General features: G+C 32.9%; 2 protein-coding genes and 1 non-coding gene across 4 annotated transcripts; 2 read left to right on the plus strand and 1 right to left on the minus strand.

The window, feature by feature from the left end:
• The first annotated feature begins 3,615 nt into the window (after nucleotides 1–3,615).
• LOC114395995 (gibberellin-regulated protein 1-like) lies at nucleotides 3,616–6,390 on the plus strand. Its single transcript, XM_028357876.1, has 4 exons — nucleotides 3,616–3,774; nucleotides 3,882–3,935; nucleotides 4,031–4,070; nucleotides 5,917–6,390. The coding sequence occupies exons 1-4, from the start codon at nucleotides 3,706–3,708 to the stop codon at nucleotides 6,099–6,101; spliced, it is 348 nt and encodes a 115-aa protein (XP_028213677.1). The 5' UTR covers nucleotides 3,616–3,705; the 3' UTR covers nucleotides 6,102–6,390.
• A 1,757-nt stretch (nucleotides 6,391–8,147) lies between these two features.
• TRNAR-ACG lies at nucleotides 8,148–8,220 on the plus strand. Its single transcript has one exon. It is a non-coding gene; the product is annotated as a tRNA-Arg (tRNA).
• A 681-nt stretch (nucleotides 8,221–8,901) lies between these two features.
• On the minus strand, nucleotides 8,902–20,195 carry LOC114397498 (DEAD-box ATP-dependent RNA helicase 22-like). 2 transcript variants are annotated; one of them, XM_028359554.1, is made up of 9 exons: nucleotides 19,755–20,195; nucleotides 18,795–19,082; nucleotides 18,598–18,711; nucleotides 18,086–18,519; nucleotides 16,620–16,947; nucleotides 15,657–15,704; nucleotides 9,890–10,042; nucleotides 9,585–9,636; nucleotides 8,902–9,361 (listed from the first exon to the last, which is right to left on the minus strand). In XM_028359554.1, the coding sequence occupies exons 1-9, from the start codon at nucleotides 20,070–20,072 to the stop codon at nucleotides 9,309–9,311; spliced, it is 1,788 nt and encodes a 595-aa protein (XP_028215355.1). In that variant the 5' UTR covers nucleotides 20,073–20,195; the 3' UTR covers nucleotides 8,902–9,308. The 2 variants fall into 2 exon arrangements, with proteins under 2 accessions (XP_028215355.1, XP_028215356.1); XM_028359555.1 differs by lacking the exon at nucleotides 15,657–15,704 and having other exon boundaries at nucleotides 19,755–20,194.
• Nucleotides 20,196–20,839: the final 644 nt, after the last annotated feature.

The following is a 20,839-nucleotide window of genomic DNA, read 5'->3' on the forward strand; positions in this document are numbered from 1 at the left end:
TCAGCAGACATGTAGGTTAGGAATGAAAAAAAAAAACTATAAAGAACACAACCTGTTAGTTGCCATACTCTACAATTGCATGTTCATTCAGCTAAATTGACCTCAACCTTATTCCCCCACATGTGGACCTCATATCTCAGGCCCATGTTATCATCACACCAAATTGGAGTCCATTGATTAGCAAAATGAATCTCTTTTTCTAGTCTTTTGTACTGAACTGGACATAATGGTCCAGGGTTTTCAGAAAGTTTAACTTTGCGGGCAGCCATGGTTTTCATTATGTAACATCTAATTTATTTAAGCATGAGAATAGGCTTGCACCTACACTACAGAATCTTGGAATTGAATACCTCACATGTGTTGTTGCATATGTTGTCCACTTTGGGTATTGTACTAAAATGGGCTTTTGTCCATGCTTCCTTTGGCCATTTATTCAAGTACTCCCAAGCTTGGTAGTTGATTATCTTCAAATAGGTCATATGGCCTTCAAACTCAGCAACAGTAGTGGATTTTGCACATTGCCACACAATTCCTTTAAGTTCCTTGCTTTTCCATTGCTTTGTAAAATTTCTCCAAAGATGCAAGGCACATAATCTATGAGGTGCACCAGGCATGACTTCCTGTAAAGCTGGAATAAGTCCCTGAAAAAATGCAGCAGTGTAGTAAATTGAAAATCACAGCAGTGGAATAAGTCCCTTACTTATGTCATTAAATGCAATTAAATCCCTAACTTATGATAATAATTGCAAATCACACCATGTCATACATTTTGCATGTCTGACATGAAATTCCATCCATTATGTATGTAATCCCCAAGATCTTCATGCAATAAAGTTAAAAACCATTTCCAATTGTCTTTGTTCTCTGTGTCCACCACATCATAAGCAATAACAAAGATGTGGTTATTTCCATCAACCCCAACAGTAGAGAGCAAGTTTCCTCCAAATGCACTCTTTAGGAAACATCCATCTAGACCTATGAATGGTCTACATCCAGCAAGAAACCCCTTCTTACAGCCAGCAAGACACAAGTATATAGCCTCTGAAATTATGGTGGACCTTCTGGACTTGGCATTGTGTTGATCTTAACTGTTGATCCAGGATTGCTCCTCAACAACTCATGTGCATAATCAAATACTTTGGCATATTGTTTCCTCTCATTGCCTTCCACTACTTGCTTTGCTTCTTTCATGGCTCTCCACATCTTTGTAACTTCAATGTGAACTCCAAACTCTTGCTTGAAATAATCCCAAGCTTCACCACATTTAAGGGTTGACTGGATTCTGAGTTTGGCCTCAAGTTTGTTGACCACCCACTCTTTATTTTCTTGTTTGTTGTTCATTCCTCTACAGCAATTATGCTTAAATGAATTGATCTGAAAAGAGTTTCTGTACCAAACTCCATCCATAATTCCAACTTTAGTTCACCAACTCCACTACTTTGACTATATTAAGGATAAACATCGTCAACATCCTCATCGTCACTACTAATGGGGGTTTTCAGCTCCTCTGAATGATAACCATCTGTTTCAACTTCAACTTCAACCTCGTTCCTCATACAAGAGAAATCTGTAAACCACTCTTCATTGTCAGCTTCCTTTGCCTCCTCACTAGCACCATCATCCCTCTGCTCACCAGCATCACCCCTCTGCTCACCAGCAACATCTGCATCAATGGTGATCAAGTAAAAATAAATCATATTAATTAATTATAAACATTAAATTTCAAAATTATTCAAAATTATGGTAACCATGTTGGACCAAGTACAGATGAATTAAAACTTACTTTCCTTATGGCCAGCAACAGGTACATCATCTAAATCATCCTCATTCTCAACAGCTTCTAGAATTGGATGACATTCCAAGTACAACATCTGTGGGACTTCTTCTAAAATTGGATCTACTTCATGGTGAAAATAAATGTTTATCTCATTCTTATTTTCAAAATTATCCCTCACTAAGTGTAATATATCTCCATTTGTTGTACAACTCCTTAACCCATGATTAAAATCTAAGTCCTTATCAATCAACCAAAAACAATCTCCTATATTGCTATACTTCTTACAAGCTTTCACCAGATCATATAGGACAAATGCATTCATGCAATCTGCAGATATATCCTCCCAAACGTCAAGTTCTCCGCCTATATATTCAACCTTTCCATCACTAGCACGTGGAGTGAATCTTCCTCCATGATGCAATATTAAAGTTATATTGTCATTCATTTTACACAATCACAAACCACAAACATTGTCATATATTAGGAAATAAAAAACCTAACTCAAACCCAAACATAGGCACATCACACAACAAAATGAAATGTCATCTATAAAAACAAAGCATCATAAATCAAAATAATTAAGGACCATAAACCTCATTGCGAAGCGGGAAATGAAAACCCTTCAACATATAAAACCCCAAATGAATCCACGAAAACAATGCAAACGAAAACGAACGCAAAACAACCACGAACCTGACTGCCAAGCGCGAAGACTCACAATCACTGACAAAGGGAATGCAGTGGAGGGAAGAGCAAACTGTAAATAGTTAAAAAACCCTACAACCAATAAGATAGTGAAACAGCATTGTGGGGGAAAATGCGTTTACTTCATTTTTCAATGCTTTTTAACCTAACTTTTCCTAATTTTTCAATTCAGTCCTGGCCACATGGGATTGCTGACATGGACTCACACTTGCCACATGGGGTTGCTTACGAGGACTAAGGTTTTCCAAATAGACATTTGACTAACAGAGAAAATTAGATTTTAACAATAGGGACTTAGTTGCATAACGAATGTAAAGATAAGGACTATTTTGAATTTAACATTAAGTTAGAGACTAATATGCAAAAGGAGTACAATCTTAGGGACTAAATTACCTATTTAGTCTTAAAACAATATTTCATATGTCTCATGATAATTTTCATGTAAGGAAAAAAAAGTTTTAAAATAATTATTATTTTGACTTTTCAACGTAACATTTATTAATTTTTTCTACTTATATCCCCTATCATATAAATGATGGGTAATAAAATCTATTAATGAAATAATGATGTTAATGTTAATTTTATAAAATTATTACTATCTTTTATCTATTAATTAGTTTCTAAGTCTATGTAAAAAAAATCTAGTACGACAAATATTATGGAACAAATGGAGAAATAATTTCAAAACTGAGTTGACTGTTATTCTTAATTTCAAATATGTGGTGTAAATAAAAATATTATAGAGGAAATAAAAATAGAAGATGAAAAAAATAATTTCAGTTAATCTTATCTAGCCAGTAGTATTCTTATAAAAAAGAAATCTAACTATTTTTTATGTAGGAATCTAAGATAAGTATTGGAGGATTTATAACAACTCAAGTATTATATTCAATCAACTGAGTTAAATTTTCTCGATAAAAATAAAATAAAATAAAATCTAGCTAGTAGTATCGGTAGTAGTAGTAGAAAAAATAAAAATGAAAAATGCAGTTAAAATTTATGGAGTTGAACGTGGATGAATTTAATTCTACCTACTTTAGTTTTCGATGTACACAATTGACATTAATTAATACCAACAAGAAAGGGTGTCATTGTAATTGCCATAAGAGAATCAATATCAATTATACTACTATAAAATATGCCACAGCCTTGAAATGGTACTCAACATTTGCAGGTCCTCCTCATATACAGTACACACTTCAGCTGGTAGATAGTGCTTCCAAATGGAGAAGAAAAGGAAGACTTTACTATTGCTGCTGCTCATGGCTGCAACTCTCTTCTGCATGCCAATTGTAAGTATTCCAAAAACATGCATGTTCACTTGCTCTATAGTTTTAATTAACAAAAGAATTAGATATTTTTGCCTTGATTTTTTTGAGGCTTTGAGCTTAATTTGCAGGTGTCGTGTGCTGTTTCTAGTGTCAACATTCAAGGCCATCTCACCCATTCTGAGGTTGCATGTCGTTTCTTCCGGCCACCTTTGTATGTTTTTAACTTTAAGTACTTTCTTGTTACAGTGTTTTCCCTGGCTTGGCTTCTGTTTTGCAGCTGGTAAAAGGTCCCAATAGAAGGCTTTTGCCATTTGTGGGTATGATTTCTCTTTACTTTTCTCACTTAATTGGTTGACATTTTCTCCTTTTTCTTTTTCAACTACGCATTTTGGTCTTTGAAGTTTTTTGGTTCTGCATATCAAAGTTAAGTTACAGGAGAAAGAAATACATAATTTTCTTTCTTTTTAAAAAAAAAAAGCGGTACTTTTAACAATTTTATAATTTTAAAGGATAAATGATTATTTTGTTATGAGAATGTGTAAATTAATAACAATTTATAGTTTATATGAAAAAATAAAATTTCTGATTTAGTTTTTCAATACGTAAAAAATACAATAATTTCATCTTATATTAAATTTGTGGAAATATTTTGTCATAACGTTGAAGACTTAATTCAATATTAAGTTATAAAGTTGTACACAAAAAACTGATTGTTACACTTTTTAACATATTGAATAACTAAATTAAAAATTTTATTCTAGAACAAATTAATTGTAACTTATTTACATCCAGGTACCAAATGATTATTTATCCATTTTTAAATAAATAAATAAAAAGCAATCTTATTTTTTATTCTTAACCTTATTTTACAATTTCTTTATGCCCATTTTTAAAACTATTATATCATTAAATATAGGAGAATTCATAATAATTAAATAAATAATAGGCTTAATTACAATTTTAATATATATATATATATATATATATATATATATATATATATATATATTTCATGATTTTAGTTATCTTATTTTTTTTCATGATTTTTGTTTCTTAATTTATAAAATCAGCAACAATTTTGGTACAACCTTCAATCTTGCATACACTTATTTCTATTATTTTTTATCTTTTAATTAATTAAATTATTTTTTATGGTATCTTAAATGAATATATTAGGTCTAGGATTCAATTGGATCAAAATAAAAGAAAAAAAAACATGCAAATTGAAAATTGGGCTAAAATTGTAAATTTTCTATAAGAGAATCAAAATTGCATGAACAAAATAGAGAACTAAAATCGTAGATTAAAATTTATAGGAGGATCAAAATTATAGTTTAACCTAAATAATAATATTTTATTATATTTTTTATGACTTGCTTTAGTTTTTAAAATATTAATTTTGTCTTGAGTGAAATTTTAACTTTATATTAATCTTACATATATTATATTAAATTATATTTGAGTCATGTTTCATAATATTTTAGGTGTTTCATACTTCGTTTTCTTTAATTTAAAAGAAGCAAAAATAATCATTTTAGTTCCTAAACGTCTAAATCAGTGATAATTTTGTTTCCGAAAGAATAAAAATTATGATTTAGTCCCTAAATTAACAAACTAATACTTAAAATATACAACTTAAATTAAATTGGTCCTTAAAAAATAATTTAATGTTTGGTTCATGAATATTACAATTTAATGACAAAATGGTCCAATGAAAATAATGATACAATGTAATTGTTGTATTTTTTTTACATGACCATTTTAATTCCTAAATGTGTAAATTAGATATAATTATCTCTGAAAGGATAAAAATTATAATTTAATCCCTAAATTTGTAAAAAAAAAATGTGACAATCATATAATTAGTTTCATTGGATCATTTTGTCATTAAATTGTAATGTTCATAAACCAAACATTAAGTAATATTTTTAAATAATCAATTTGACATTAAATTATAAATTTAAGAATTAATTTATTATTAAATTATACAATGCAATTATCATATCTTTTACATATTAAGAGACTAAATAAGAATTTTCATTCTACCAAGAATTAAATTATTACCAATTTACATATCCAAAGACCAAAATAGATATTTACTCTTGAAAGAAAAAAAAAAATCTTATCATTGTTCTAATCAACGAATATGTTGTGTTTCGGAAGATTGTGGAGCGAGGTGCAGGGTGAGGTGCAGTTTGCACTCAAGGCCAAAAATTTGCTCAAGAGCTTGCGGGACATGCTGTTTCAGGTGCAGGTGTGTTCCTCCAGGCACTTACGGGAACAGAGAGATGTGTGGCAAGTGTTACACTGACATGATCACTCATGGCAACAAACCTAAGTGCCCCTAAACCTGTGCATGCATGCCCATGTGTGTCTACACCTTATGATGTTTATCACTAGTTAACACAAATTTGAATTCCCATTTTTTTGTTTTTTCTACCTTAATTTCTTAATGCATTGTGTTTCTCATAATTTGTAACCATCAGTTTTGTGTTTTTTTTTTCTTCTGAACTTCATCAGTTTTGTGTATTGCTGCGACTTAATGCATCTATATATAATGCATCAGTTGTTTTTATTTTTTTAGTTTGGTTATGTATGCATCAGTTGTGGAATAAACGTCTAGTAAATTACAAGTTATAATTTTTCCCGATGTGTATATGCATGAAAAAAAAAATGAAATAAGCCTTCTATGATACTATATTTTTTTCGGTTGAATTCTATGCTATATTTGTCACTTTTTTTTACATCATAGTTGTGACTTTTAAGTTAGAGAAAGTTTATTTAGAATACTGATTAAGGAGACGAAATTTGAAATTCAAATAATTTTTTGGTCTTTGAAAATATTTTTAGTCTTTTCTTAGATTTTATTAATTAATATTTTTAGTTTCTTAGTCAAAGATTAAATAAAAAAAGTTATTTATAAGAATTAAACACATTTAAATTAAAACATTACGTCTTTAAAAAATATTTATTGCTAAAATTATGGAATAATTTAATATTTTTATATAAATAAGACTAATTTTAACAAGTGCGTGTTTCAGATATTAGTTAAGAAAATAATTAAAAGCAAGAGAAAACACTGACGATATTGGACAAAAATCATTTATAAATTTTTAAAACGTTATTTATTTATTTATTATATATTATCAAATTCTAAAATAATATTAATTGTGGTTTTTTAATTATATTCTTAATTATGAGAAAAGAGATATATTATAATAATCGAAATTTCATAATAAAAAAAAGAGAAATCAAACATATGTTGGAAATTATAAATAATTTTAAATATTAAAATTTAATCATTGAATAGATCAGAATTTAAAAACACAATTTAGCAAAACAAAATTATGTAGTTATGTTGTCAAATCTTTGATGATATGCCAAGAGAATGGATTGTTAATATCATTGTTATATTATCATCTAACATTATTACTTAACGACAGGACATAAAATAAAAATAAAAATCTTTATTAGACAAAAATCAAAAGCTCCAATTTTTAAGGAATAAAAGATTATTAAGTCTTTTTAGATTGTATGTTTTAATTTTAAATGAGACATAAAAATAAATAAAATATTAAATGAAACCTTTTTTTAGTAAATGTCTTTTGAGGATATTGGTTAAATAAAATTATATATTTTATTAAAAATTTAATTATTTTAAAAATATTAGTTGGTTTTTATCTCTTTTAATATAAAAATTTTATTTTAAAATAAATTAGTGATATAGTTATTTATTAATTAGTATCCACTTAAATATGTAAATGAATTATAATTTTACGGGAAAAAAAGATTGTGGATCAACAATTTTGTGAGTTGAGATTTGAAAACGAAGATGTTGTGAAGGTGGTTGTAGAAAAGGTAAACGAAGCATCAAATTTCATGTAGATGATGTTATATTGAAATAGAGTCATTAATTAAATTGTGTGTAGTTTGTGATTTTTTATATGAAAAAAAGGAAATTATGATTTGTGAAGGATGATGCTTTGATGTATGGTTGCTTCTTTCTTATGTTTCATTTTATTACGGCTTTTAGTCATCGATATTTAATTATCGTTAATTTCAAATTATTGAAAAGATTATTTTGAATCTTTTTAAAAAGATATAGTATCAAAATGAATTTATTAAAAGATAAAATATTAAAATAAACCAAAAAAAAGAAGATAAAATAACAAATGCAAATAGTTCATTTGTAACAAAAAAAAAAGTATGCTTGTGAAGTTCATGACCAATTTAAGCAATGTTGTTCTAGTTTCTAGGAGCCAGAGATTCGTCTTGCGGCACATGAAGCCGTACTTCAAAGTTCAAACCAAGTGCCTGACCAAAAATAAACGAAATGCAAGTCTATACATTTTACTAAAATTATATTAAAGTTAATGTGCCACAATAACGAAAAAGACTCCATGGCCCAATGGATAAGGCGCTGGTCTACGGAACCAGAGATTCTGGGTTCGATCCCCAGTGGAGTCGAATTTAACTTTTGCTCCAATGTTCATACATCTGAACATATTTGCATCATCCACAAACTTTTTTTTTTCGCATACTAAAAACTTTGACAACTTATATATATGCCGTATTGTTTCAGTTTTCAAGTTCTTGATATGAAAAAATTGTGAATTTTTTGTCACCTTAATATATGTGGTTAATTTTTAAAGGGTTTACTATTATTCCATATGTAGTAATTGTCATTCCATTTTTTCTAACTCGCTTTCCTACCACATTATTTGTAACCTTGTATTTCTTAATATAGCACCAATTATAAATAGTATACTCCAGGTCTTAAAACATATTATCTTCTGTCTCGAATATAAACAACAAAAATTATTTATTTTTCTGTCTTAAATATAAATAAATCTTAATTATTTGTCATTTAACGAAACTCTCTCTAAAATATCTTTTATTTAATAAAATAAGATATTTTTTATATTTAATATCAAGATACAATAAAATATAATTTACTAAAAGTGTTTATTTTTTAATTAAAAATGACACAATTTAATGAAATTAATTAATTTTCTTAATAAGTATAAAATGTTTTTTTTTTCTCGTAATCGAAACCGAAGGACATAGTATATATGATCATTTCAATTTAAAAAAGAGTTTACAAACATACATTTATTTTTTCTTTCATCTCATTTTCATTCGATATTCTTTTTCATCAAATAACTTATCACGTTTATTCTCTTGCAATACAATCTCGTAATTACATGAAAAATAAATTGATGGGAACCAAGTTAACCAACTGCCACTTAAAAACAGTAAAAGATGATGGGAAAATGTGATTCCAGAAACTAAGATTGGACAATACAAGACACTCTACTCATGAAACCAGCAAAAGGGATATCAATAACAGTTATCTGCATTAATTAACTCAGATATGGAGGATTCCTTCACGGTAATTGCATAATCCTCAAGAAATGGCAAGATCCGTTACATGTGTCATTTACTCGTAAGCATCTAGGTGTAACAGATAATACACTTTGAAGCAGTGGCCATAATGTTGTTTCACATTGTCATTGGCGCATGCTGCTTTAGATACTGAGTGTCACCTAGTATTCTCATCCTAGAACGCTCTCTTTAATTGTTGCTGAATCTCTGACTTTGTTAGTACCTGTTACAAATACAAAATAACAATTGGGACAAGTTAACGTGCCGTGAGGTACTCAATCCTCTCAGTAGTTTACAATTTTACGTAGTTCCAAATGCTGATTCAAGATTCAAACACATTTTCAGTTACACACATAAACATCCTCGCTGATCATCTGTACGTAGAGTATACATATTCACGTAGAATGTTTGTTTAAAGCTTTGTAGAACCAAGCATTATAACTTACCCCTTTTCTTGAGCTTGTTGCGGAAGCTTCTTTTCCTGCTAAATGCAGTTTCCTGCGGTAAAATGGAAATTATTACTCCACAAATATTCAAGTCCATCAATGATTTAGAGTTGAAATTATGTGTGAAATTATTCAGTCCATAGTTGACTCTATCATCATACATGACCAGCATCAACTATAAAAGCTTAAGACCCATTTTTAACCGACTAACATTACAAAAAAAAAATTCTTAAAACAATCTCAATTGATATTGTATTTGCCAAAGAGTAAGGCCAATAAATATTAAATAATGTTACAAAATTTACCACAGGTTGATCAAGTTCCCCTGCCCGACGAACAGCATTAACAAGCTCCCTGTTGGATTCAGTCCACATGCTAGTAACAAGTCCAATTTGACCAGCTCTAGCGGTACGACCAACCCTATGCAAAAAGTCTACAGCAGAAGTAGCAAAATCCGCCTGAAATACATGGACAACATTGAGAATGAACACACACATGTATATATAATAACCATAACACCTAAGAGAATGTATACTTTAAATAAAATACAATAAAAACAGCAGTGCAGCGGAAAGGATTGTCATTTTTTTTTTTAATCAGCGGAAAGGATTGTCATAATAGCAGTATCAGAGATTCAGAGGTCACAAGATGGAAATGTAATGATGCATGCATAGTAATGTAATGCTTTAAGAGTCCTATATTAAATGAAGTAACTTCAATAGTGGCTGAAGAAACCATGCAGGGGGGATAATTCAATTTTTCAGACTACACCTGATTAGTTGTAAAAACTTAAAAGCACTTAAATGGCATACAGGACTACTTTATCCCCAGACTGCATCAATTCATTTCTAATCTTAAAACTTGTTGAATAAACTGAGAAAGAGAAGGAAGAGAAAACTTGTTCAACATAAAGGCTAATTTTATTGATTATCAAAAGTTAATTACAGGAGATTATAAAAGAGGTATATATAGATGTTTGTTTATTGTAACAGAATTGTAACTAACTAACAGAACCTAACCAAATCTAACTGATTCTAACCAACTCTAAGATAGGTGTTATTATCAAAAGCTAACAGCCCTTACAATTAGTTTACAAAACTGTTTTCACAATTGACTAACAGAACTGTTTTCACAATTGACTAACAGCATACTCTAATACCCCCCTCAAACTCAAGGGGAAGAAATTTCAAGAGAAACACTCTTCACATTGAGTTTGCCTCGAAGAACTTCAAATCGTGATGCAGAAAGAGGCTTGGTGAGAATATCAGCCCACTGATCTAGAGCTGGAACATGGACAATAGTAAGCTCTTGGCCAGAATCTTCTCTCTTACAAAAAAGACATCAATTTCCATGTGTTTGGTACGGCTGTGAAAAACTAGATTGTGTGCAATAGAAACTGCACTCTGATTATCACAAAAAATAACAGGAGTAGTGAATGAAACTTGCAATTTTGTTAGCAGAGTATGAATCCAAGTTAATTCAGTGGAAGTCTGAGCTATACTGCGATACTCAGCTTCTGTACTAAACCTGACAGTAACTTTCTGCTTTCGAGACCACCAAGAGATTAAGTTTGGACCATGAAAAATAGCATTCCCTGAGGTAGAGCGCCTGTCATCCACATCTGATGCCCAGTCAGCATCACAAAAAGCTTGAATAACTAAGGGCTTTGTAACAGATGTAGGTTGAAGAAGCAAACCATGAAACAAAGTGCCATTCAGATACCTTAATATCCTTTTTACCACTATCCAATGAGAATCCAAAGGAGCAACCATAAATTGGCAAACTTTGTTGACAGCAAAACTGATCTCAGGTCTAGTAAGGGTAGCATACTGTAATGCACCAACTACAGACCTATATAAGGTTGGATCATGAAAAGCATCAGCACCTTGTCGAGACAACTTGCAGTTGGATACCATTGGAGAAGAGATAGAGTGGGCTTCAGCCATGTTAGTCTTGTGAAGTAAATCTCTAATGTATTTGGTCTAAATCATAAGGATAGAACTGTAAGGTAGATACTTGATTTCTAGACCCAGGAAATAATCTAGATGACCAAGCTGCTTGAGTGCAGTGTTTAACTTGTATGTAATCTGCTGTATTAGTGAAAGTGAACTAACTACCTGTTAGAATGATATCATCCACATAGACCAGGAGATAAACAACATGCATTTCTTGGCGAAAATGAATAAAGATGAATCACTTTTACTTCCAATAAAACCAAACTGCAGTAAAGTAGATTTTAGCCTATCAAACCACTGCCTTGGAGCCTATTTTAAGCCATAAATGACTTTGTTGAGTTTGCATACCAATGACTTATCTGCAACTTCAAAACTAGGAGGCTGAGTCATGAAAACAATTTCTTCAAGTGACGATCCATTCAGAAAAGCATTATTTACATCAAGTTGAAATAATTTTCACCCATGAGACAAAGCCAAGGTAAGGATGATCCGAATAGTAACAGGTTTGATCATAGGAGAAAAGGTTTCATGAAAATCAAAACCATGCACTTGATGAAATCCTTTGGCTACCAATCGAGCTTTGAACCTGTTAATGGAACCATCAGCATTTTCCTTTACCCTGAAAACCCATTTACAACCAATAGCTTGCCTATTAGGAGGTAATGATACCAAGTGCCAAGTTCTGTTCTTTAGCAGGGCATCATAGTCTTGTCGCATAGCAGTGAGCCAATCTGCATTTGTCAAAGCCTGTTTTACAGTTTTAGGCTGAAAATGAGTAAGAAACAGAGAAGGATGTAACCTATGATTGTGAATACCAGACTTAGACCTTGTTTGCATAGGATGAGTATTGACTGGTACAGAATTTGGTACAAAAATAGATTCTGAAGAGGATGAAGCAAGGGTAGTAGACTCTGAATTGACAGGCTGAACAAAGGCAAACACAGTGGAAGTAGAATTTTGAGATACAGACTCAGTGTTGCCAGAAGACTGAGTTGATAAAGGAGAAAACACAGGAGGAACAAGGGGAACAAAAGTTGTATCAGACACTTGAGATGTTTGAGAAATAGAAGAGACAGAGGGTGGAGAAAGATTTGGATTGAGACTAAAGTAGGAATCAAGGTTAGTGACTGAACTAGTAGAAGTGGGAAACAAATCAAAATAGGGGAACCTTAACTCATTGAACAAAACATCTTTAGAAATGTACACTTTACCAGAAGATAAACATTTGTAACCCTTGTGGGAAGAGGAATACCCTAGGAATAAACATTCTTGAGAATGAAAATTCAGTTTATGTGTATGATATGGTCTCAATAAAGGAAAACGGGCACACCCAAAAGTTTTAAGAAAATGATAATCAGGTTCCTTTTTAAACAAGGTAACAAAGGGAGTGGCAAATTTTAGAGAAGCAGTGGGAAGCCTATTAATGAGATAAACAGATGTAGTAAAAGCATAATCCCAAAATTGCAAAGGTAAAGATGCATGATGCAACAATGTGAGACCCAGATCAATTATATGTCTATACTTTCTCTCAACCACACCATTCTGATGATGAGTGTGAGGACAGGTAAGTCTGTGAGAAATGCCAAAAGAGGCTAAAAGTGTGGAAACAGGTCTGTATTCACCTCCCCAATCAGACTGGACACTTTTGATTTTGAGGTTAAGCTCTAGTTCAACCATGGACTTGAAAGTTTGAAAAACAGACATGGTTTCAGCTTTGGACTTTATAGAATATATCCAAGTATACCTAAATAAAATATCAATGAAAGAGACATAATATTTATAACTAGAATATGAGGTAATATGAGAAGGTCCCCACAAATCTATAAAAATGAGCTCTAAAGGAGAATAGACAGAAGTAGAAGTATGAGAAGGTAATCTATGAGATTTACCCATAAAACAAGAAGCACAAAACTCTCTGGAATTTTTATTTGATGAAGAAATATTACAATGACTGAGAACAAGTTTCATTACATGATCATTAGGATGCCCTAACCTAGCATGCCAAAGATTAGCAATACTAAGAGAAGAAGAAACAGAATCAGACATTACAGTAGAACTATTATTATTAATAGTGAGAGCTGAACTAGGAGAGACAACACTTGAAACAACAGACATCAGCAGTGAAGGACTCTCTTGAAGCTTGAGATTATGAAAGGAGTAAAGTCCATCAGCACCAACAACTCCTTTAAGAAGGATCTTATTGGTCTCCTGAGATTTTACAAGACACACATGAGGGTGAAATTCAAAGAAAATAGAGTTATCTTTGACAAATTGACTAACACTTAACAAATTTTTTTAAATTGAAGGAACATGTAGTAACTTGTGAAGTTTAAATGTTATGCCAACATCATTAGGAGATATAAATGATGCAGAACCAGTGTTAGAAATACATAAACCTTCACCATTGCCTATGAATATCTGATCTAGTCCATCAAAGTGGGTGAATTGTTTCATATTCTGTGAGTCTCCAATTAAATGAAAGCTGGCTCCATAATCTGGAATCCAGGTGGTACCAGCTTGCCCATTCCCTTGAGAGGTTGAACTAGTGAGCATGGCACTGGGTTGACTATGACTTGGACCAGAATTCTTAAAATTCGGATTAACCCAGGTGTTTGAGGTTTTGACTGAACCAATAGAGTATGGGATAGGTTGTAATGTAGTGGGATCACGACTACCACCACAACCATATGCACCGCGAGAACCACCAGAATCACCAGTTTTATAGGTGATTGGATACAAATAACCTTGCGTGTAATTTATCGAAGCAGAGTCCATCATCTGCGCTTCTTTGTTGTAGCGCATGAGTCGAGTTTCATGTCCGTAAAGCAATGCTTCAATCTCTACAATGGACGGAGATTTTTTTTGCTTTCGATAACAGAAACCACTGACGCGTAATCCGACAGCAGTCCTTCAAGCAACGCGTCAACATATTCCTCATGACGAACAAGGGCACCAACACCAGCAAGTTCATCCACAAACCCTTTTATTTTTCGCAACTACTCCTCAATTGTTTTGCCATCAAGAGTAACTGCTCTCATGGCAATGCGGAGCTGTCGTGCTCGAGTTTTTGTGTGAAGGCTAAAATGCTCATGAATTTTATCCCAAACTTAATAGGAATGATCTGAACCAAGAACACGCGACAAAACTGATTTAGAAAGAGTTGACTGCAGCCATACCAGGAGTGTTTGATCTTGGACTTCCCAGGCTTCATAATCAAGGTTGATACGATCAGCAACACGATCATCTTCTGTGAGATAGCAAGGAGGAATAATCGGATTAACCACGAAATGTTGCAATCTGTGTGACTTGATAACTGGTTCAATGTGTTGACGCCAGTGAAGATAGTTGGAATCATCAAGTTTTTCAGCCACAGAGTTCGGAAATGATTGAGGAACTGAACTAGAAGGAGCGGAAGCCTTGAACACAGAACACAGGACCTTGTAAAAGAACTAGGAATTTGAAAAAATGGCTCTAGATACCATGTTGAATAAACTAAGAGAGAGAGAAGGAAGAGAAAACTTGTTGAACATAAAGGCTAATTTTATTGACTATCAAAAGTTAATTACAGAAGGTTATAAAAGAGGTATATATAGATCTCTATTCTGCTATTGCAACAGAATTGTAACTAACTAACAGAACCTAACCAACTCTAACTGATTCTAACCAACTCTAAGATAGGTGCTGTTAGCTTTTGCTAACAGCCCTTACAATTAGTTTACAGAACTGTTTTCACAGTTGACTAACAGCATACTCTAATAAAACTCAAGGAAATTTCCATCCATTTCACCAAGTCGTCTTATTTGATTTAGTTGACACTTTTTTTTCTTCCTAAACGAGTTTGACTTTTAAAGCATAGAATAGATCCATTAACTCTGTCACTACCTTTAGTGTGTTATTACATCTTTTGACTTTTAAAGGAGTTTGACTTTTAAAGCATAGAATAGATCCATTAATCAATTTAGGCAGATGACAATCAACTAAATCATTAAATAACTAGTGTACAAAATAAAAAATTCCAGCATAATCTTAGCACTTGCACCTCTATTCTAGTCTAGCAAATCAGAAATAAGTAAGGTAAGACAACTTGAATAGGCTGCTATGCTCATGCATAATTTACTTGAGAGTTGAGACAGATTACTTGAATGACTTGAGAATTAAGGATCCTCTGCAGATGAATTTATATACAGATGATATTAATTACAATATATAACTATAGGAAACAAGGAAACCCTAATCAAATAAGATTTAAATCACTATCAAACCAAATCATATCCCAACGATATTGTGAATCAGCAGAGATATACACCTTCTAAATATGAGATATTTTCCCTAAATAGGAGATACTTTCAAAAAAAATTAATTCTCAAACATAGACTATGAAGTGGTAGGAAACTTGCAAGCAAGAGATATTGGTTAGTGTTATTTTAATAAAGCAAGTTGATAAGAACCTTGGGAGAACACACTACAAAAGCTAGCTATTGTAATTGGAGACCCAATGTCTTATAAATGTCACACTTCCAATGTGGGACTCAAATCCCTATCTTGTACTTGGATCTTAACATCCCACAACACTCGACAGCCACAGAGCCCATGTGGACTGACCGTGTACTAACCCTTTGACTAATCCCAGTAAACAAAGCAATGCATCACCACCCGCGCTGCAACTTTGCAGCTGAGAGAGACATGGTGAAAAGCTTTGATACCACTTGATAAGAACCATACCACAAATGAAAGCCAAACCCCACACTAGAATCCCATACTTCCAATGTGGGAGTCAAGTCCCATACCTTGCAACTTGCAAGTGGATCCTAACACAACGGATGATATATCTTCACAATTAACTTCCATCCGTGGAAATGGTGTAGTATTAATCAGATGAAAAACTTTAGAATTCTCATTTTATGCGCATTGTCTTTCTAATTTTCAACATATAATGTAATGCTTTCATTGACCAACATACCGTAGTTGATATCTAATGAAATCTTTTATTTTGTTTGTTTCGTAGGATAAACAGTTTCTGTCATCGCGAAATAGAATAATTGAAGCATGAAGCTATACTGGAGTCAAGGGTGAACAATACCTGAATAACATGTAAAACATTTGGAATATCAACACCACGAGCAGCAGCATCGGTACATACAAGAACACCACCTTTATCATGAAAATCAACTAAGGTTTGTGCTCGCTCTTCCAATGTGCAATTCTTATGATAACGAGAACATTCAATCCCAGATCGGAGTAATATCTTTGCCACAGCTTCAACAGCCTCAACAGTGTTGGCAAACACCATTGTTCTGTGAATGCCACCAGCATTAACCAAATCTTCAGATCTGAATCTGTGATTCACAGCCTTTATGAGTTCATCCACTTGAGTATCAGCCATAACTTCTATCCATTTTTGCTCCAATCTGAAAATTGAGAGACCACAATAACATTAAAATAAAGAAGAAAAAACATAAAAGAGCATACTAATTACCAGCATGACCAGGATTGGTTGGATCCCAAAATAGCACAAGGTCAAAGATGCTGTGTATATAGTTCATAGGTTTTTCAACAAAGAAAGAATGGCATAAAAACTTGTTCCCTGACTGTAAAGCCATATATCATGCCCCACCAAGGAGGATAAATGAATGATTTCATAATCTTCTCTCAAATGCTAATCAGAAGGGCATCCTTACAACTCTGTGTCATAGATAAAAAACTAATCCAAACATAAAATTTAGAAATGGTGAAAGTAGCCTTTTTGAGGAAATGTTGGCAGGGGTGAGAACCTAAGTTGCACAGTTTGTAGTTACAAGTCTAATCAGAACTGGAGAATTTTCTCCACATAAAGCCTATTTTAGTCCTAGGGGCCAGGCTAGTACTACATTTTCCTGCAACCCTTTTACAACTAAATTTTTCTGTCACTTTTGATCTTCCAGTCATAGACTAGTAGTCTAGTACTCGTTAGAAATATAAAACTACTTATTGGCCTCCACCTAGCAACTTAACATTCGAAGAATTGGTCTTTAGTATGGTATCAATGTATTCATGGCCAAGTTATTCGATCACTATTCATAACATTTCAACCAAAAGTAAAGTGGTAATGTGCCTCATTCAAGCTTCAAGCCCAAAAGGCTCTTGCTGAGAGAGCCTATGATAGAATAAAACCACTTTATTTGCTTGTTATACATGCTAAAATATATGAAATAATTCTTCATCATCTACTTATCTTCAATTGAAGTAAACCTGGACTATGTGTGAAGGGTACACTAATGATCATACTTCCTAGGCATTCACCTCAACATTCCGGTGGACAGTAAACTAGATTTTTTAAAATAGTCTTACCATTTCTGATTATAGTAATATTTAGCTTACACGTTTGTCTATATGCAATTATGCATTTCATTTATCATATCTTCAGTTCACAATCAATGGAATCATTAATGCATTTAAGCATTTTCCTATTCTTCATAAATGCATGTCAAGAGTTCACCACGAGCAGCTGAGTAACATGAGCAAAATAAAATGAAACGTCATTATTGATAATAAGACAAAAAAATGAACCTCGGATTGTGACAATGAAGATAGTTTCCACAAACCCACTCAGCATCAGGAAACATATATTTCAATACCCCTCCAGCTGTCTTCTTTCCATTCACTGGAAGTGTAGCAGCAACAAAAACATACTGCTTACTACGCTCATAATTTTTCCTCACTCTCCTCCAGTCTCTTAGTTTAACATTTTCGGCTTCATTATTAATATCAACAATATCCTCTTTATCATTGTCATCGTCTTCTGAGATGGCTTCAGTTTGAAGTTCCTCTTCACCTTCAAAAGCATCTTCTGATGACAAGGAAAATTCCTGTTTCATCGGAAACTCTGCTACTGATTTTTTTGATCGAGACAATAGTTTTTCATCAAAGCGGAGCAAGTTTATCAGGCGGATTACTTTATTCTGGAAGCTCCCACAGAGAAGTAAATCAGCTTCATCAAACACCTGACAGTAAGAAATATAAACACAATGTAATTCACACATCTTTTACACTGGCATAGTTACATAAGATCTGAAATATACCACATATTTAACACCACGCATAAATTCCATGCGTCGGGTTCTGTCAAGGTCAACATAATTCAGAAGAGCAGCAGGTGTCGTCACAATGACATCAGGTTCCCGAATTGGCCATCCCTGGGTCAAAATGATTCTTAGTATTGAAAATTCAAGAGCAGACCATAAATTCCATATAACTATAAGGATTGCACAATCACTACCTGTTTGCCACAAATGGCTGCCACACTAACTATTGTCTCGCCATCATCTCTACAGAGACTGTTAGCCATCCTCACTACCTGCTCACAAAGTTGCACATTTGGACAAAGCACCAGCAGAACGTTCTGTGGTGAGGTCACTTTTTGATCCAACACAGCATGTAGAGAATGTTCCTGGGCGTCTCTAAGCTTATCAATTAGAGGAACTAGGTAACTGTATGTTTTACCACTCCCAGTCTCCGCAGCAATAATAACATCCTTCCCTAACAGCACAGACGGTACAGAAGAAGCCTGAACACACATAAATAATGCTCACAACATAAGACCCAGCACCCCAAAAAATGAAAAGGACTGAACTTAGAATTGTACTTTTCATGATATTCTCCATTCAGAATCACAGTTTTACCTTGCCAACCTAACTGACCTTTAATATAAACCTGATTGGATGATAGTATCAAAAGCACTTAAAGACCTACATCTAGGACCTATCTGGAAAAACTTTTCCATAAACACCTATAGGAGAAGAAAATAAGAAGGTAAAAATGAATTGAGTTTTCCCATAAGCTGTATCAACTTATGCACTTCAGCTTTTGGAGAGGTTTTAGATAAGAACATTTCTACAAAAGTTAAGTGCATAAGTTGATTTCAGCTTATAGTAGAAGATAAATCCAATCAGCCCCTTAATTTTTGTCCAAATAAAAAATGAAAACAAAAACCAGTTATCAACAGCCCCTTGGTCTAGCTTCCAAAATCCAAATTGCATCCTATTTTGGATTGTTTTATTTCCAGTTTTTTTGACATCATAAGCATAAACACAACAAGTAAACAAGATCAAATTTTTAACAAAAGGGATCATTCAATTTCCTAGAAAACCGCACGGGGGCATGAATTGACCAAAGGGGCAACATGAAAACAAGCAAAAACGAAGTGGGGAAAAAATAGAAAGAAAGAAAGAAAAGGGACCTGAACGAGAGAGGGCCTATTGAGGCCAATGTTAGAGAGCGCTCGAGAAATGGTATCAGAGAGACCGAGTGAACTCCACGAAACGTTTTCTTCTGCAAAGAAAGTGTCTCTGCCATTGGAACCATGTGCTGATGATGATGATGATGCAACAGCGCTTACAAAGGTTCTGGTTTGTGCTTGGCGTGGAGTGGTTGGAGAGAAAGGGCGAGGTTTGAATAGAGTAGGGAAGGTGGGAGCATAGCTGAAGTGGGAGAAGAAGTGGTAGCGAATTGGTGGGTTTTGGAGATGGAGCATCAAAGCAGAACGAGTCACAATCATTGGGATTTTTCTTCTTCACTGAAAAATTATCTGGTTCTTTAAACTCTGGTTACTAGTGGACAAACAATCACATAACCAGCAGGATGGGGTTTAGGGTTTTAGGCACTAAGGAAAGGACGAGAACGAAATTTTCTTTCTTATTTGTTTTTTTTCTTTTGTAAAACTTACGTACAAACTGTTTTAAAAATGAAATTTCCTTATTCACATTAATCTCATGTCTTCTGTAAGACAGATGAAAATTATCAATCCTTCTGTATCTGTATAGCCTAATTCTATTTGAGGCCAGTCAATTTAAGTTATATAATTGTCTAGGATTAAGAGAGTCTATCCTAGAATTTGATCCAATATCAATATTGGATTCTATATGTACTATTTGTTCAACTTGTCTGGTTCGAGAATTTGTCCTTCTAAAGAATCTATATAGGATTCTAGGAGATTGATTTATAGATTCAGTAACAGGATTGTGTCTTGAGACTATTTGTGAGGTTTCGGTGAATGGTATTGTCCTCATTTGCAAGGCTTTGCTAAAACGAATTTTGTCGAAGTTTGGCTTGTTGTTTTTCCTAAATCAAGTTTAGAAAGCTGTGTTGTAATTTTATCGAGTTCGTTTGTAGATAAACGAACATGTTGGTCCTTAGTATTGAGAGTATTTAAAATATCGTTAATTTTATTTTCTAATGTTTGTATTTTGTTAAACAACAAATTTTGTGTTTTTGTTAAACTGTCTAAGGTTTCAGTTAAATCTTCAAAATATTTTATCGAAAGTT

The sequence above is a fragment of the Glycine soja genome, chromosome 18 (assembly GCF_004193775.1).
Source record: "Glycine soja cultivar W05 chromosome 18, ASM419377v2, whole genome shotgun sequence".
Classification (NCBI taxonomy): Eukaryota; Viridiplantae; Streptophyta; class Magnoliopsida; order Fabales; family Fabaceae; genus Glycine; species Glycine soja.

Excerpts from the sequence above, each read along its gene's own strand:
- LOC114397498 (XM_028359554.1), bottom strand. The coding sequence starts at position 20,072 with ATGATTGTGACTCGTTCTGCTTTGATGCTCCATCTCCAAAACCCACCA. Across the intron at positions 18,520-18,597 it reads TGCGTGGTGTTAAATATGTG|GTGTTTGATGAAGCTGATTT; the intron begins GTATATTTCAGA and ends TCTTACTGTCAG. Across the intron at positions 9,362-9,584 it reads CAACAAGCTCAAGAAAAGGG|GTACTAACAAAGTCAGAGAT; the intron begins GTAAGTTATAAT and ends TATTTGTAACAG.
- LOC114395995 (XM_028357876.1), top strand. The coding sequence starts at position 3,706 with ATGGAGAAGAAAAGGAAGACTTTACTATTGCTGCTGCTCATGGCTGCA. Across the intron at positions 3,775-3,881 it reads CTCTCTTCTGCATGCCAATT|GTGTCGTGTGCTGTTTCTAG; the intron begins GTAAGTATTCCA and ends CTTAATTTGCAG. Across the intron at positions 4,071-5,916 it reads AAGGCTTTTGCCATTTGTGG|ATTGTGGAGCGAGGTGCAGG; the intron begins GTATGATTTCTC and ends GTGTTTCGGAAG.